Genomic DNA, 17,500 nt, shown 5'->3' on the forward strand with positions numbered 1-17,500 from the left:
CAGAGGAAATGCAGCAAGGAACAATCAAGGCAACATTTATTACTATGACTCCACCTTGATGCTACATTGTTCCCAAGGCCAGAAGTACTGGTTACTGGTAATAGAATATAATTATTTTTAATGTCACATTCATAATATTAACTACTATCATTTGGATTGCTTTGGGATGTGTACACGTGTCTTATCAATGAAAATTATTTTGATTTTTTATTTGGTTTAACATCACAAACTCCCCCTAATCAGGAGGCTAGGACGGTGCCCCTTACAGAGGACTTTGTAGTGTGGTATTTTATGAACTATTCCCTTAGTTCAACTTGCCAGTGACAGGGTTCAAACAGCTATCCTCTTGACCTTTACCACATGTTATGATGTCCTAACCTGCATGGCCAGCGAGCATCCTGTCATCTTCAATATTTTTGTTCTGGATAAGGAACTAATTTTGGGGACCTACAAGTGGTCCTACAGGATTGGCTTTGGAGAGATTCATCTCCCTGCTGCTCATCTTTAAATTCCATCAGCCTCTGTCTTCAGATCAGACCCAAGATCTCTATCAGTTTTAACTATTGTTCCTCCACCTTTTTATACAAGAATGTAGCTGCCAACTTCTCCCTCTCTCTTTCTTCTACCAGCCAGTGACAGAAAATGACCCATGTTAACTCAACACAGAAAACAGTCTAGTATATCTTCCTGGAGGACCTTTGGGTGTGCCCAGGGACCACTGCTGACTACTGTGAGGCTGTGGGTTTCTAGTCAAAGGAACTCAAGGTAACAATTATTACTATTATTACTGTTATTTTGACTAACACCAAGTAAATTTAATCAGTTTAAAAGGAGCTCTGGTCCTTGAAAGGCTAAAAGTTATCTCTATCAACCTATTAAGGGCCAGTGATTTCTGTTCTGTTCAATGATTTTGTTTTGTTAACACAAAATTATTTTATTTAGCTTAGAGGAACCACTGGTCATTAAGGGATTAAAATAAGATCTTACTTTAAGCTAATCTTTATTTCAACCCCTTTAATATAGTGACATCATTGATGGTTCTTGTTCTGTCTAAAGACAGATGGTTCTATGCAGCAGATGAGGACCAGGTCTCTGTTCTAGAGGGGGCAGGGGATAAGGATTGATAGGGTCTAGATAGGTTTGGATGGGGAGTGGGTAGGTGTGTGCTTTGACTTAGTTATCACCCTTATAAAGTGAAAAAGACTCTTTTGTTATATATGTATCATACATATGTAAACCCACAAATTCCATGATTTCTTCCAAACACAAACAATTCTAGGGCATAATAGTTTACACAAAAGGATTCTAGAAGATAAAAAAAAAAATCAAATGCTACAAGATGCATCATTAAAATGGTTAGAATAGGAAATTGGTTTTAATGTTACTTTGTTTTTTATGTATGTGTTTTGTGTTTGTGATGTGTAGTGGTGTGTGTGTGCATCTACTCACAGACATGTGATTAGGGCCTCGATCACTTGTCTCTCTCGTCATTGGACAGGTGAGGGTAGTTCAGCACGGGATGCCTTCTGAAGGGATGTTACCCATCTGGAAAAGAAACCATTCAACAAGTGAGAAGATATATATGTATGTCATATAAATTCAAAGAAGCACACAACTCCTGTCTCATTCAGATGTAAAATTCTCTTACTCTAATCTCTTTTTTTCACTGAACATTGTACTCATTTCAAATACTGTATATGAAAAAAATAGTAATAATATATCCTTAGTATATTAAGAAATATGGGAACCAAGACCATATCAGTCAAATTATGCTACAATTCCAATTTTGTGTTACTATGACTTGACCTGGCCCTTCATCCACAAGGAGCTAAGAGATTTTTCAAAAGGGAAACAAATGGGTGTTGAATGAGTAGAGGGTGGGTGCATTCCTTGGTTGGGTACCTCCCTTGTAAGGAGGAAGAAACCTTTTGGTATACAGATAGTGTTACTATGAAGCAAGTTGAGGACCCAACTCTAATGTACCTTACCAATGAAAATAGTGCTTATGTTTCATATTTATGCCTGCATTTCTCATTGCATAATGCGCACAAGCTGATGAAATCTCACATTCATCCAGCATTGCATTAAACACTGGACTAAGATATTCAATAGTATGGCACTGAAAAAGGTTCTGTACATAACACAGGGCTATCTCTGGAAATTTCTGTTTACAACCTGACATGTGAGCAATAACAAAAACATTCAAGACATGTTGCCAGGCCTTGTGTCAGTTGTAAATGAAACTAAAGATGACTCAGAGGAAAGATGATTGATGCTCTCTTATCATAGACTAATGGATATATTTCTTTATATGTGCAGTCTCTGTGGCACCTTCTCTGCTTTAGTTCATACAGAAGATACAGAACACCTCATCCTACACTGACCTACCCTTGTCTTACCCTGGCACCACCACCATATCTCTTCCTTTAGATAGAGTTTTGGAAGGAATGTCAATGTAGTGGTATTGGGAGATCTCAATGCTAGAATAGGGCATGAACCAATAGATGGAGTTGTTGGGAAGTGTACAGTGCCTGGTAAAAATCATAGTGATGATTTAATGGTGAAGATGTGTTTAGAGAGTTGATGATAGCTAACATTATGGTTAGAAAGCCAAGCATAAGTACACATGGGAGAGGGTGGTAGGTGGAATGATGACTGATAAGCCATTAATGGACTATGTAGTGGTATCTAGGAAAAGTGTAGGAAGACTTAGATGTCCATGTTATAAGGAGAGAGAGTGGGGGAATATCAGATAATTTTTATAAAGTAAGTTGAGAATGGAGGATAGGTGACGAGGAAAAGAGTGTAAAATAGAGAGGTACTTAGAGCAAGCTCTTTAAATGAGAAGAAAAAGGAGAGCAGGAGTACAAGGAGAAGCTGAGAGAAGTGTGGAAGGTGGTGAAGGATAGAGTGGAAGTAAGTAGTGGAATGGGGGTGTTTCAAGGAGGAAGTGACAAGGTGTGCAAAGATGGCATGTAGAACTAGGAGGATGGTAGAGAATAGAAGAAAAGGTAGTGAGTGGTGGGAAGATGAAATGAAGAAGGTAGAAGAGAAGTGAGCATTCAGGGACTGGTTGCAAAGTAGGATGAGAGAAAATATGAGAGATATAAAGAAAAAAGAAGAAAGGAAAACAAAAGATAAAGGAGGAAAAAGGAAAACAGATGCAAAATGGAGAAACAGTATAACAGAAAATTTTGAAAGCAATAAAAATATGTGTTGGGAGGAAATTAAAAGAGGAAGGGGAGGAGAGTCAAGTAAAGAAGAAAGGTAAAAGGTGCAGATGGACAGATCTTAATGGAAAAGGTGGCTGTAAGGGGAAGGTGCACAGAGTACTTTGGAGAATTGGTGAATGTGGAGGAGGATAAGATGAACTGGTGGTACCAGTGGGAGGTACTAAGAAGATAACAGTGATGGGAGAGGAAAATGGAGAAATAAGAAAAGATGAGATAAATGTAGCTCTGAAAATGATGAGAATAGGTAAGGCACCTGGGTTAGATGGATGTCATGCAGAGTTTCTGAAGAAAGGAGGTACAGTAATAGTGAGGTTGTTTAATGCATGTCTGAAGGAGGGTAGAGTGCCTAAGGACTGGAGGAGTGCCTGTATTGCTCTGCTTTACAATGGAAAGGGGGACAAGTGTGAGTGTAGTAGTTTCAGAGGGATCAGTTTATTGAGTGTAATTGGGAAGGCTAATGGGAGGGTTTCAACTGAGAGGTTTAGGAGAGGTACAGAGTAATTGGCGAGGAACAGTATGGGTTTAGGAAAGGTAGGGGTTGTGTGGATCAGATTTTTGTGGAAAGGCAGATATGTGAGAAAGCTTTAAGAAAAGGTAAAGATGTTTTTTAGGCCTAATGGATTTGATAAAGGCTCATGACAGGGTATATAGGAAGGCATTGTGGGAATTTTTGCAGATATATTAGAAGCAAAGCTGTTAAGGGCAGTCATAGGTTTTATAAGTGTAGTAGAGCCTGTGTTAAATTGGAAAAGGTAGTGAGCGAGTGGTTTGAGGTAAAGGTAGGACTGTGCCAGGGATGTGTCATGCCACCATGGCTGTTCAATGTGTACATGGATAGGGTGGTGTGTGAGGTAAAGGCAAGGGTGATGGGTAGGGAACTGGAGATGGTTAAAGAAAATGGAGATAAGTGGGAGGTGAGCCAGTTGTTGTTAGCTGATGACATTTAACTTGTGGCAGGATCAAAAGAAGAATTAAGGAAGTTAATGATAGAGTTAGGGAAGGAATGCAATAGGAGAAAGTTGAAGGTAAGTGTGGGTAAAAGAAAGGTGATGAGAGGTACAAGGGTAGAGGGTGGCAGTGAGTTGGAAGTAAATCTAAAAGGAGAGAGGTTGGAGGAAGTGGATAGCTTTAGGTATTTGGGGTCACATGTGGCAGGAAAGGGAGGAATGGAAATGGAGGTAAACTGTAGATTGAGAAGAGCAAGTAAATGCCTTGGGGATTAAAAAGTGTCATGAGAAATAGGCAACAGGGAATAGATCCAAAGAGGAGATTGTATGGAGGGGTGATTGCACTGATGATATTGTATGGAACAGAGACTTGGAATTTAAGAGAGGCAGAGAGGAAAAGTTTAAATGTGTTTGAGATGAAATGTCTGAGAAGTATGGTAGGGGTTACTAGGTTGGATAGAGTGAGAAACGAGGAGGTGAGGAGGAGAGCAGGAGTGGAAAAGGAGATGGCAGATAGAGCTGATGAAACAGTATTGGGATAGTTCGGACACATGGAAAGAATGAGTGATGAAAGATTAGTAAAAGAGGTGTGGAAGGCAGAGGTGGAGGGAGTGAACTTGAGGGGATGACTGAGGATGAGATGCATGGATAGGATGAATGGGGGTGTTCAGCAAGAGGGGAATGTCTCTTGAGCAAGAAAGGGAGAAGGCAAGAGATAGGGATGTGTGGAGTGTATGGATGATACTGTTATGCAAGGAAAGGACAGTGGGGAATGGGGGTTTAGGGGGTGCTTATGTGTGAATGATATTTTGACACAGCCCAAAGGGATTTCTCCCTGTCTTCTCTTTTTCTGCATGAGGGGACAGAGAGGGGGCTCGCCAATTAAGTGAAGCAGCCTTGCTGTGGATGTACTGTGTCTTGCTGCATTGCATTTGACCCAGAGCAGTTGGCAGATGCAGGGATGACCCATCATCCATGAGGAGCTGAGATGGGAGGGGTGGAGGGGGTGGTGGGAGTGAAATGGATGGGAATAGGTGCCTCTGACTTGGCTACCTCCTTTGAAAGGGGAAAAAAAGCTTTTATTATATAGATAGACAATTCTATCTAGGGCAACAGAATGATTGATCCAGTTAGTCTTACCTTTCACATTCATCCCTGGAAGCCGCCTGGAAAATGTATTGCTTCTTGCAATGATGAAGACGGAAGCAACGTTGCCTCTCTTTCTCACCAATGCCACTATCTGACTTGGCACCCTGTAAGTAGATGCTTGCTTAATGGAACAAACTAAACACTCCACAGGTTTCTATGGCAAAAGTAAATTTCTTTCATAGCAAAATTTAATAAATAAAAATAAATTGCGTTTTGTGTGAGTGAGGCAGTTTCTAAGTAACTAATTCATAAGAGGATAATAGCAGTTACTAGTCAGAGAGAAAGGACAAAAAAGGTAAAGAGAGAATTGAGAAAAAAAAGAGGGAAAAGACAGATAAAGGGAGGAAATGATTGATGTCTTGAACACCTAAAGAAATACAAATTATAATTGGTGATAACTGTTTAGCTGTACACACAGCAATATACTGTACCTGGAGGGCTACAACAGTGAAGCCAGGAACTGGGGTGGCAGTTAGGGCTAGGTCATCAGTTTCTGTCTTAAACGAATAGAGAACAAAATCACGGTGCAAAGCAAACCACCGCTTCACCCAAGATTTACGATGTGTCTTGAGCTGAAGAAAACCTTGAATTACTGCACCCTGCATTTTAGCTGACACCTAAAGAGATAACAGGAAGATTAAGTTTTAGTGGAACAGGAAGATTAAGTTTTAGTGGAGTGGTTTATATTCATTTTAGTCTGTTTAGTTACATGTACCAAGGGCTTATTCCCTCATACAAGGGAGGTAACAAAAGCCAAAAGGCATAATTCCTCTCCCACCCATTTCATTCCCTCCCACTCCATTCCCATTCACCATTCCTCCCTCCCTCACTCTTTCCTTGGCTCCTCCTGGATGATGGGTCATCCCTGCATCTTGCCCATTGTCCTGGGTCAGAGGCAGTGCAGCATGACACAGCATATCCACAGTAAGGATGCTTCATTTAATTGGTGGCACCCCATCCATCCCCTCATGCAGAGAAAGAGAAAATGGGGAGAAATCCCTTTGGGCTGCATCAAATATCATTCATACAACCTTTTCCTAATCCCTCCCATCCCCCACCCACTCCCTTCCATGTATCACAGCATCATCCATATATAACCATTCTCCACTCACTCCTATCTTTTGTCTTCTCCCTTCCTTCCTCAACAGACATCTCTCTCTCTTTCTCAACACCCCTTTTACTCCATCCATCCAAATCATCCTCAGTTGCCCCCTCCTGTTCACCCTCATCAACCTCTGCCTTCCACACTTGTTTTACTTATCTTTCCTCACTCACTCTTTCCATGTGTCTAAACCATCCCAATACTCTTTCATCAACCCTATCTCCCAATTCCTTTTTCACCCCCACTCTCCTCCACACCTCCCCATTTCACTATATCCAGCCTAGTAACCCCTACCATACTTCTCAGACATTTCATCTCAAACATATTTAAACTCTTCCTCTCTTATGTTCCATATATCTGCCCCATACAGTGCTGTCAGTACTTACATAATGAATATGTGTGTAAGGCCAAGAAGTTGAGTATTAATTTTTGTTTATTTGCATTTTTCTCAAAGATCCTACATGCAAAATCATATGCATGGTATTTTGGGCATTACAGCTTTCACTCCACTCCTCCATGATGTCATGAGGATATATTCATATGTAAGCATAGACTAGGAAACTTAATTTTAGATGGAGAAAAATCCCCCCCTCCTACAGTTCAGGATTCCATTAGAGGAATATTTTCAAGATTTTTAGCTCATAGGTTACATCACGAAACAAGGTAATGGAGCCTTGAATTGCATTATGAAGTGGTAGTCTGTGTTTTGTACAGAGATACAAACACGTTCACTAAGTATGCTGTGTTTCATGTGTGGACATGGGTAATCCGAGTTGAAAACCCCTTCCTAACAGTGAAAATGAGGAGAGTGTACACAAACACCCACAGACACAGGTAGATTGGACAGTGGTGATCGAGAATAATTTGTAATAGGCTATATGAATATAGTTGAGCAATTGTGAAAGTGAATTTGGCCAAAAGTGCTCTTTCCAAACAATAAAGTGATCTCTCCCAAAGATGAAGTAAATCTTTTAGGATTAGATTAGCATAGGTTATTAGGGGTAAAGCAAATATTAAATATGATGGCTGGACAGTTAGCAAGTGTAATACCTTAATGTTTCAGTCAAGCCATTGGGGCCTCCAGTCCATTCAATACTTAACCCCCATACATGTTACCTCTTTTGTTCATAACTGTTTCATAAACAATAATCCAGTGTAAGGTATTTGGTTCATTTACTACAGTTTAAATCAACTGTGTCTTCTGTGATGGAAAATATATTACATATTACTTATTTTATTTTGTATAATTTATTAAATTTGTACATCACAGATCTGTAAATCAACTGATTATAAACTTGTAATTTCCTTTAATTAACCTAAACTGGATTCTGCAAACATAATTAACACCAAAAATGGCCTAAAAGGGGTAGAATGGAATAAAATTATGTGTTGGTCATGAGTCGCCACATGTTCTAATATATATAGTGATTGGGATGGTGGCAGTGAGCACGAACACCATCTAGTGATAACCAATCAGAACAATTCTGATGAACATGATTTTTCCAGTCAAATAGTGTTATATATATTTGATTAATTGTCATCCACATACTTGGTACTCTTGATTGAACACGATTTTATGAAGGCGTACTATACATCTCGCCCAACCATTCATTATTACAATTGTAGTAGTCATTCTGGCACTACATATTTTGGGTGTCAGAGGTGGCACTACATATGTATATGTGAGATTTAAGGACATTTACACTATTCTTTTTATCACATTATTTCTGAGGGTAAGAAGTCCTCTTAGTATTTACCTAGTTGTACTTAGTTGTATGTTATGGGAAGAGGGAGCTAAACTTGTGGTGTCCTGTCTTTGTATCTCTCCATATCCAGTTTGCTCTTAAATGCTTGTATAGTTTTTGCACACTGTTTTTTCATCCAATGTGTTCCATACATCTACCACTCTATGGGGAAAGCAGTTCTTTTCCAGGTCCCTTCTATAATTGTCCTTTTTAAGCTTTTTTCCATGTCCTCTTGTGTTTCTCTTATCCCAATTTAATAAGTCCTGCCAAGGATCTCCATGCCTTTCATAATTCTGTAGATGGTCAACAAGTTACATCTCTCCTCTGTTCCAGATTCAACAACTCCAATTTTAACAATCTTTCATATGAGAGTTTTGATAGTTCTGGGGCCATCCTAGTAGCTGCTCTCTGGATTCTCTCAATCTTTATATTCTTTTTTGCACTGGGTGACCAGAGTGTTGCTGCTTACTCCAATTTAGGCCTTATCATTGTGACTAGCATTTTCTTTACCATTTCCTCATCCAAGTAGGTAAAAGCCACTTTTATTGCTCTTAGTAAGTTATAGGTTTTACCAACAATTTTGTTGATATGTTTGCCAGGGGACATCTTTTGTGATGATCACTCCCAGGTCTTTTTCACCAATTTTACATCTTTGTGATATCCTTTTTTTTCACTTTTTCTGAACTCCATTATGCTACATTTTTTAGTGTTGAATTCCACTTCCCACTTCTGACTCCATTCCCAAACCCTGTTTGGATCTCTCTGTAATGATTCGCAGTCCGTTACAGTACTCACTTTCTTTAACAGTTTGCATCATCTGCAAACAAGCTCATATAACATTCCACTCCCTCGTCTATGTCATTCACATAAATAGCAAACATTATTGGAGCCAGCACTGATCCTTGTGGGAATCCACTAATTACCTCTTCCCAAGTAGAGGTCTTGTCTCTGAGCACCACTCTCATTTTACTTCCATCCACTTCAGTAGTTTACCTTGTATCCCTCCTATGGTGTCCAGCTTTAATAGTTTTTTTCTGAATGACTTTATCAAAAAGTTTTTGTATATCTAGGAAAGGGCAATCGGCTCCTCCTTCCCTTTCCTGTATTATGTCTAGTAATCTTGAGTAAAAGCAGATCAAGGTTGTGGTGCATGATCTTCCCTGTCTAAAACCAAATTGTCTTGGATTCATGATATTATTCTCCTCCAAATGTTTTACCCATCTACTTTTTATAACTTTTTCACAGATTTTAGCTACTGTGCTTGTAAGGAAAACCAGTCTGTAATTTGTTGAGTCTTCTTTATTTCCTCCTTTATAAATAGGTATGATATCAGCATTTTTCCAGTCTTCTGACAATGGGTTTGTGACCTCTCCTTGGTCTAGATACTAGATTAGCTAGTAGTGAATGTATAGCTATACAAGTAGGCATTGGTATTATAAATGAAAGCTAAGATATTATAACCAAAACCACAAAATGGACTAGGTGACAGTTGTACCAAAGAAGAAGCTGAAGAAGAAAAAATTGCTGTGATTCAATGAATACAATATATATAGAAAGGTGGAAGGTATGCCATGGCTGGCCACCTACCTTTAAAAGGGAAAAGGGCCTTTTGGTATATGCATATGTATGTATACCTATCTATCAAATGCCCTTTCCTCTTTATAAGAGGGGTGCCCAACAAAAGTGGTAAATATATACAAGTGACCACTTACTATTACATACATATACCAAAGGCTTTTTTCCCGCTTATAAGGGAGGTAGTCAAAAAACAAAGGTATAAAAAACACTCCCACACATTCCATCCCTATTACATTTCACTCCCCTCCACCATCTTCCCTCCCTTTTATCTTGGCACCTCCTGGATGATGGGTCATCCCTGCATCTTGCCCACTGCCCTGAGTCAGAAGCAAGACACAGCACATTCACAGCAAGGCCCCTTCATTAAAACGACAACCACCCCTTCTCCATCCCATCATGCATAAAAAGAGAAAACAGGGAGAAATTCCTTCGGGCTGTGTCAAATTATTTCTCACACATACTCCCCCCCCCCCATTCCACCTCATGCATCACAGCATCATCAATATACAACCATTCTCCATTCACCCATATCTTCTGTCCTCTCCTGTCCTTCCTCAACAGATATTCCCCTCTTTCCCATAGCCCCTTTTACCCCATCCATCCACCTCATCCTAGGTTGATCCCTCATGTTCACTCCTTCCACATCTGCCTTCCACACCTCTTTTACTAGTCTTTCTTCACTCATTCTTTCCATGTGTCCAAACCATCCCAACACTCTTTCATCAACCGTATCTCCCAACTCCCTTTCCACCCCTGTTCTCCTCCTCACCTCCTCATTTCTCACTCTATCCAGCCTAGTAACCCCTATCATACTTCTCAGGCACCTCATCTCAAACACATTCAAACTTCTCCTCTCTTATGTTCCATGTTTCTGTCCCATACATTGCTGTCAGCACAATCACTCTTTCATACAACCTTCTCTTAGCATCCATTCCCAAATATCTGTTTCTCATTACACTTTTTAATCCAAGGAATTAAATAATTCAATTTCATACTTGGTTACAATGTTGTGGTATCTATTGAAATAATTAAGTGACAAAGAAAATATATTATCTTATTTTGAGTCCAAATGGAATGTTGTATCATAATCTATAATATATATTCAAATAAGGATATAATTGTTCAGTCTATAATGGGAGAGTCATGCATACAGGACTCCTACACACCTCTAACACTCCTCTTGCTCTAAAACTAAGATCCAATGATTCCTTAGAATTTCGGATACTATGACTGTTTATATCAGAGTTCTCATCTTCTCCCTCTGATGTTGGTGTGGCAGCAGTGGATGTTAGCTCCTGTAACGCTGTATAACAGGACCCACATACTCGCACACTCTTGCCACTTGCCCATGCCAGCGAGACTTTGTAGCCAGAGCACTTACTGCACACCACCTGTGGAATTATCATATGTGATATACTTAAGCCAACTGTACATACATCTAATTATTCAAAATAATCATCAGCACAGAAATTACTAGTACAATTTCATATATTGGAAGACTACAGAATCAAATGAAAAATATACAACAAAATTTGTGTAAACTGAAATACCAGACTATGCTACAGTTAAGTAAAGATAATTAAGTAAATAAGGAGTGCCTTGTGCAGGCTTCCATCACTGGTCCCTAAGAAAGGTAGGATGTGATAGATAAACTTACAGCTCCACAAGCTCGACAGTGATGCTTTCTTCTGACCATGGTAAATTGGTGGCTACACTCCATACATTTTGATACAGAGTCCATCCTGACCAAAGTGGGCTGTTTCTGCCCAAGGTCTGCATCCATTGCCTTCTGCTCTGAATTGAGGTGTAATTTAAGTGATGATTTCCTTTGGTATGTCTCCTGAATTGCCCTGAAGAGTGCCTTCAACCATGCTTCCTTTTCATCTATAGTTCTGTTATAGAAATAATATACTATTATGCAAAATTGGATTCATCAAATAATAAAAAAAACTACAAACATTTGTGCACAATTCAGTTAAATTTTTTTAAAGTATTAGACATGGGAAGTAGTTAAAAAATACCATCACTGAATTATTTTTTAGAAAGGGAGACAATTACAAAGACAAGAGAGGAGCATAGATGATATAACCCAAGCTGGAATCTTACAATAATTTAAAATGAGGTACAATAATTGGGGAACTGGAGAAATTATAAGCATCGCTCCCTTTGAGTATACAACAATTAAATGAATACACATTTTGATTTTTTAAGAAATTCATATTCAAGAATAATGAGATTCATCTTTCATTAGAAACATAGGACTAAACAAATACAAAAAAAAAATTGTAGGTTTATCTTTCTAAGCACATCCACTGACTAAGGAATAGGTTGTCAACAGAAGTGGTGTGACATAGTATTAAGGAGAATCTTCATTCCTTTACTGAAACAAAAACAAAATACTTACTGAGTATAAAGTTCAACTGTTTTGTTGGTATCTCTGATGTAAAAGGTGTTGGCAGTTTCCAAGTTATCCCCCTCCAGAACTTGTAGATTCTCCACATTATAGCGTGCTCTAAGCCTGTACTGGGGTCCACTCATCACTCGGGCACCCATTAAACGTGGTGAACACAATAATAGTAAATCAGTCAGCTGAAAAAGAAGATATAGTTTTTCCAATGAACAGGTACATACTAATACATTGTCATCATCTTATAGCGGGTCTGTCTGCAGGCTTTTTTATAATTTTCATCCCACTGGTGCCAGACAATCTTATTCAACTTTTGAGAGACCCATTTCCCTTCTAACAAATTAAAAAAATTATCTCAATTAGCCCAGCAATGTAAAGAATACATTTTAATGATTTTGTTGTGGCTCATACCAGATATATTTGTTCAGTATAGAAAAACTGTTCCTGTCCTCTAATGGCTTAAGACATAATGACTATTGTTTATGAGGCTACACAAAACCCCATCAGACCACAGGATGCAGAGTATCTTCTGCCTGGTACAAACCATAGTTTTACACATTTCTCAATCAATCAAACTGTTGCCCCAGGTTTCTCATGCATGAGAATTACAGCTCCCAAGTAACCCACAATATTCATTGGGCTGGCCTGGGTAAGGCTTGTAGGGAAGTGTACAGGTGAGGTGTTCTTTGTCTTGTATTTGGTGATTATATCTGGGGCAATTTGATTCCATGTCCAGGCCTATTTTTTGTTGATGCCATTTCAGAGCTGGGTTGTGGCCCATCATGGATTGGAATTTTTGGTTAGGCTGAAGTCTAGGTGGAATGGAGTATGGATTTTAGGGGTTGGTCTTGGAGTGTATGTTTTGTGATACAAGTGCATATATTTCTTTATGCATGTGTTGTCAGATGTAGGTAGTAGGCTGTTGCAAATATTTGATACTAAGATGCTGGTGCAATTTTTTGGTTGCATTCACTTGGTTATGTTTATGTTATGCGATGGAATGGATAGGTGAGCTGCAAGGCTCTTGCAAAGAATTGTGTGCCTATCATTTTCACACATTGCTCTATGGGGCATATTTTGGTTTCTAAGTGTTGATGTTCTTCTGGAATGGTTTAGATGCATCTAGATATTGTTCTCAATGCTTTGTTTTGTGAATGCAACAAAAAATTCACTAGCAGCAAACTAATTAAATATCTACAACCTACCATCTGATCCTCTGAACACAAACAAAAACAAGTGCACTTCTGATGACAGAAGAAGCATTCAAAGGTTGATTCCCAAATTCATACTATCTTTTGACTCTCCAAAACATCAGCCCAACTGAGAAACCCCTCCCACTACACATTTGTCACATCATAAATAACAAACAGCATGACCCATTCCTTCAGTCTTTTGTCTTACTATCCATATACATGGTACACCACTTACCAAGAACAAATATCGTTCTTGATGGTCCCCAGATCGAGCTGAAATTTTTATGATCTTCCCTTCCTTGACTAGCTCCCTTGTTGGAGACACCAGATCTACTGCACCACCAAGACTTTCCTGAATTTCAAGTAGTTTTTCAAACTTATCAATCTTCTTCATGGCATCATTGGCATGGTTAGCTGCCATGGAAACAAGGTTGAGGGCTCCTGAAAAAAATTGTCAGTTCAGTTCTACAAAATACTAACAAGTTGGCTCATTAGGTCCTATGGGTGACTGCATAAAGTTAAATCTATGGGAACTTTCACTACCCAAAATGGCTCTTAGAAATTAATAAAAAGCTTCATGCAAAACATTCACCATTGACTTTATTCCAACTCTTTTTTCAATGTGCCAAAAACCACCCTTGACTTACTTTCAGTATTGTCTCTATCTGGTGAGTCTTCAGGCAGTTTCTTGAGGTAGTCCTTGAGAAGAAGTTCATAGCGAGGGATACGTTGTACGGGGGAGAGCATGTGGTGCTGCAAGCTCAAATTGCCTGAAGCTTCACTTTGCTGCAAAGGAAACTCATCATTATTTATAGTTTGTTTACAAACAAGTTTTGACATTTGTACATGCTGAAAATATTGTCAATTCACTTATGCTATATCATATTTTTACTCCCACAAGTGCTCATGCAAGATGGACATATGAAACAGTCCCTGCTGCTCGATCTTCTTCGAAACCTGTCATCACTCCACCCTCACCCCCATCTGGATATGCATCTTCAAGGGACTGACATTCTACCCCTGGACCAAGTTCAAGGCTTCTTTTGATCATCTGTAACTATATTTCCTCCACCTTTCCTATATGGATTACTAACTGCATGTTTTATGCAGTTGATATTTTAGGAACTTTAGTGACATACCCCAGGTCTCTCTTACAAGAGATCCATAGTTCCCAAGTAATTGACAACAGCTGCTGGATTGGCCCACAAGTCAATCATAGAAGAGATACTGTGCTGTTGTCAGAACCAAGCTAGAGTAGGGCAAAGGATGTTGAGGTGTTTGGTATCTTCTGTGTGATGGTTGCATCTGAGGGAATTTGCAACTGTAACTAGGCCAATTCTGTGTTGTTATTTTCTTAAAACTGGATGGTAACCTGAATGCAGACATGATGGTGTGGTTCTTAATTATGGGAGGTAGGTACTTCTCAGTCTGGCTTATGTCTGGAAAAGTTTATGGAGTAGGGAGTTTGGGGGGCTGGTCTTGAAGTGCTTGTTTTGTAATCTGAATATAGGGTATATGCATTTTTTAGGGATGTGTTGGAGGAAGGTTGCTGGAGATGCTTGAATAGTGTGCTGCCAGTATGTTTTTTCTTGTTGCAGTCAATTGATTGATTTTGAGTTATGTAATGGAATGGATGTGTGGGTCCGAGGCCTTTTGCATAAAAATGTGTGCCTATCACTATGAAGAAACTTTAGGTTTCAATGCGTAGATCTTCCATTGGGGTGCTTTTAATGCATCCTATTATCATCTTGAATGCTTTATTTTGTGTAGCTTGTAGATTGTCTTGTTTTCTTGATTGTAGGGAACCATGCTAAGGTGTAGTCAAGTGTGGTTCTGAAGGCCTGTTTGTAGACTGTGATTAGGGATTCCTTCTGCTAGTCAAAAGTTGTATATGCTCCTAATCTTGGAATGTTTACTTTCTTGTTGATTTTCACCATTATATTCTTGATGTGCAAGCTGAAGGACATGTAAATACTAGAATGTGGTTCAAGAACTTAGGGTTTTTGTCCAGTGGGAGAAGTTGCACATTCAATTTTACTGCTGTTTCTTAGATTCAGAGTTGTCTGGGATGAGAAATGTCGGTGCTGATTTTTGAAGGGAGGTCACCATTCTATTTTGTCATCACTACTGTGTGTGTGAGGAAAGACTAAAGAATAAAAAAAAAGTGAAAAACAGAAGTTTGGGAAATGTGCCTTTTAGTATGGATATATGGACCATATTTATTTTTCTAACTTATTCATTTATGAGAATCTCTTGATGTGCTCTGGTTAATCCTCATACACAAGCATGTCTGAAGGGGGTATGTGTTGACCCCTCTAAGACTTTTTTATCTGTTAGTCTCTATTCCCTGTGTCTGTGTGACCTCACCTGAATTTCTGCCATAATGGCAGCAAACCTTGGACACTTGGCCTGCCATTGGTTGATGAGGTTCATGGCATTGTCAAAATTGCGCACATATTCGGTGTACATCTTGAGGAAAGGTGCAAAGTTCTTCATGATGTCACCTGCCAAAGAGAAAGAAAGCATGAGACAGTAACAAAAACCTTAATGGAAATGACAAGGACAGGAAGAGGGAGGACAGGCATCTTGACTCCAATTTATTCCTGTCCTCTTACCACCCTCATTGTATTGTCATAATGTTTCAACAACTAAATACAAATATTCAGTCAGTCATTCTGTTGCCCCAGGTCTCTTGTAAGAGGCTCCCAGCTCCTAGGTAACTGGTAATGAATACAGGATTGACCCACATGTCACTTCAAGAAAAAATATTGAATTGCTGTCTGGGTACAGCTACTGTAGGTCAGTGTAGAATGTGTTCTGTGTTTTCTGTGCGGTGATTGCATCTGGGGCAATTTGATTCTGTGGTCAGCCCTGTTCTGTGTTGATATTGTTTTAATGCTGATTATCATTCTTTATATCCAACTAGATATACCCCAGTACGTCTGGGTGAAGGTGGGCCATGCCTCCTGTGTGACAAAAGCCATCACATCCTCTGGTCTCCCAAGAGTCTCCCATGAAGTTTCCCAATAAGATTGATTGTGCTGTCAACATTATACTCTGATATGCTACAACCCACTCACCAATTCTGTTGTAGTGTTGCCACTGGACCATCCTGTCTTCAAGCTGGGGCATTAGGAAGTCATGATGGAGCTTGTAAATGCTTTTGACATTGGAGAACATTTGAGGCAGCACCTCCTGGGGGAACATAGGGTGGGCCCGATTTTCGTTGTCCACTCGGAACTGGAACTCCTGTGATTATGAAATGCAAATGAAGGATTCGCGACAAATGCACTAGGAATAAATAACTGAAATGTAGTCAATTAACCAGTCTGTTGTCACAGGTGCAAAGAAAACTCACCTGGTCAATGAGATGAAGAACCTGAACGTAAGTTCTTTCCGTTTGCAGCAGCTCCGTGGCGATCTTAAAACACCGGTCCTGTTTAAACTCCTGTTGCTGCTGCTGTTGTTGTTGTTGCTGCTGCTGCTGTTGCTGTGACGTCACCATGGCACGGTTTTCGACCATGGCACTCTCGCTCGGTGTCACAACCGTGGAGGGAGTCGGGGAGGATGAAGAGGAAGAGAACGAGGAGGAGGGCATGGGCGGTGGGAGGGATGTTTGCACGATAGAAGTGCATGATGAAGGGATAAAATGTCGGGAGGGAGGAGGGGTGGGCTCGCTACAGATGAGAGAACTCCTGGGGGAAGCGTCGTCGAGGTCACTCGGCACCGAACTCTGTTCGTCGAACTCCGAAGGTTCGGTGCTCACTGCCTGGAAGACGAACAGACCTCGTTTACAATAAAGTTTTGTGGTATGGCTTAATCCTCTGGAGGGGTTTCAACTTATTCAACTTTTATTTTGGCTTATCGTCTATTTACTTGTATATTATTTATTACATATTCTTTTGATTTATCTATTTAGTTACTTTATTCATCTATTTATTCACTAGTTTTTATACATTTCATTTAACTATTTATTAATTTCATTTACCTATTTATCTATTTACTTTTATGGTTATTTAATTGTTTATATATTTATTCTTGTATCCATTTCTTATTCACTAATATTGTGTGTGTATATATATATATATATATATATATATATATATATATATATATATATATATATATATATATATATATATATAT

The 17,500-nt window shown here is 39.3% G+C and overlaps 1 protein-coding gene across 8 annotated transcripts in view; it reads right to left on the reverse strand.

Moving 5' to 3' along the window:
- Window positions 1-149: 149 nt before the first annotated feature.
- The window catches only part of LOC143039982 (uncharacterized), a 448,187-nt gene continuing 430,836 nt past the window's right edge, over window positions 150-17,500 (reverse strand). For 7 of the 8 annotated variants that reach the window (XM_076210488.1, XM_076210487.1, XM_076210493.1 and 4 more), the window contains 11 exons: window positions 16,713-17,123; window positions 16,435-16,603; window positions 15,722-15,858; window positions 14,002-14,140; window positions 13,590-13,795; window positions 12,159-12,343; window positions 11,412-11,646; window positions 10,921-11,145; window positions 5,761-5,946; window positions 5,321-5,433; window positions 150-1,545 (listed from right to left, as the gene is read on the reverse strand). In XM_076210488.1, coding sequence (XP_076066603.1) covers window positions 1,488-1,545; window positions 5,321-5,433; window positions 5,761-5,946; window positions 10,921-11,145; window positions 11,412-11,646; window positions 12,159-12,343; window positions 13,590-13,795; window positions 14,002-14,140; window positions 15,722-15,858; window positions 16,435-16,603; window positions 16,713-17,123 — 2,064 coding nt within the window. In that variant the 3' untranslated portion in view covers window positions 150-1,487. Of the gene's footprint in view, window positions 1,546-5,320; window positions 5,434-5,760; window positions 5,947-9,460; window positions 9,544-9,763; window positions 11,146-11,411; window positions 11,647-12,158; window positions 12,344-13,589; window positions 13,796-14,001; window positions 14,141-15,721; window positions 15,859-16,434; window positions 16,604-16,712; window positions 17,124-17,500 lie in introns of those variants that run through there. The other variant, XR_012967682.1, reaches the window with a different exon arrangement.

The sequence above is a fragment of the Oratosquilla oratoria genome, chromosome 27 (assembly GCF_046742065.1).
Source record: "Oratosquilla oratoria isolate Oo_2021 chromosome 27, ASM4674206v1, whole genome shotgun sequence".
Classification (NCBI taxonomy): domain Eukaryota; kingdom Metazoa; phylum Arthropoda; class Malacostraca; order Stomatopoda; family Squillidae; genus Oratosquilla; species Oratosquilla oratoria.